This window comes from Frankliniella occidentalis, unplaced genomic scaffold (genome assembly GCF_000697945.3).
Source record: "Frankliniella occidentalis isolate FOCC.00 unplaced genomic scaffold, Focc_3.1 Scaffold316, whole genome shotgun sequence".
Classification (NCBI taxonomy): Eukaryota; Metazoa; Arthropoda; class Insecta; order Thysanoptera; family Thripidae; genus Frankliniella; species Frankliniella occidentalis.
The window spans coordinates 231,287-232,541 of NW_026267441.1; the positions used below are offsets into that span (position 1 = coordinate 231,287).

Below are 1,255 nucleotides of genomic sequence, written 5' to 3' on the forward strand. Positions count from 1 at the left end.
ATTTTAAATTTTTCACTGGACTTGCTGTGGAGGACTTTGAAATTTTGTTTGAGCTATTAGGAGGGGATAGTGTCATAAGTTTAAAGCAGAAATATCAATTAAATGACATCACCCCAAGAGAATCCAGATATTCAGGGCGTGATGGCCTCTTTCTTTTTCTCATAAGATTGAGAAGGGGTGTTCCACTAGAAGACCTGGCAGAAATAGCCCATATTAGTGCACCCTATCTCTGTGATTTAATGTATATTATGACTAGGCATATCTATCTAGTTCTTAAGAGCACGGAAAACAAGACTTTTCCTGTTGCAGCACAGCCAAAGAAGAAAAAGCCAAAAGTATTTAAGCCGTTCCCAAATTTAAGAATAATAATAGACAGCGCACAGTTTTTTATAGAAATGCCAACAAATTTTGAGCAGCAAGGCAATACATACTCAGCTGCTTACAAGCATCACAACACCGTCATTGCGGCTGTTGGAATATCCTGCCCGGGGGCTGTGATTTATGTAAGCCCTGTCTTTGAAGGCAACATGAGTGACAAAAGAATTATCTTAGAAAGCGGACTGTTGGAGCGTCTCAGTGAGGGAGATGCAGTTATGACCGATAGAGGATTTGATATTGAAGGGGAACTTTTAGACATTGGAGTTACCCTGTACAAGCCACCAACTCTAGGAGACCGCAACAAATTGACAAGTGAAGAAGAAATTTTGACTGAAGCAATCGCATCTGCTACAATTTATGTAGAGCATGTGATAGCAGACATCAAGGACAATAGATTGTTGCAGGGAATTATACCAATATTGTTGATCCCAGTGATTTCTGATTTAATTTACATAGCAGCCTATCTCTGCAACTTCAAAGAATCTAGGATACGTCAATATAAAAACAAGAATGGGCAAGGTAATAGATAGAAGACTGGTGAAGATAAAATTTAGAAGACTAATAGACATATGTGCTGTTGTATAGTGCTGTAATCATTTTATTTCAAGTATTTAGTATGTATAGCAGAAGTATAACAAAAGGACCAAAGTAAAAAAAAAAAAATGCTGCATGCATAGAACTATTTTTGTCCTCTACTTAAGTATTACTAACTAAGTACTTTACTATCTAATTATTTTACGATTGTTATTTAAGCCTCAGAACTGCTACTGTTAGTGCCCCCAAATTAAAAGTAATTAAACTACAATATTTCTTTAATTTACCCAACTTCATTGATCAAAATCAGAAGTCAAGGTATTGAATTACAATACCTGCATGT

The 1,255-nt window shown here is 36.2% G+C and overlaps 1 protein-coding gene across 1 annotated transcript; it reads left to right on the top strand.

The window, feature by feature from the left end:
* Nucleotides 1-395: 395 nt before the first annotated feature.
* LOC113215245 (uncharacterized) lies at nucleotides 396-908 on the top strand. The gene has a single exon (XM_026434841.2). The coding sequence runs from the start codon at nucleotides 396-398 to the stop codon at nucleotides 906-908; it is 513 nt and encodes a 170-aa protein (XP_026290626.2).
* Nucleotides 909-1,255: the final 347 nt, after the last annotated feature.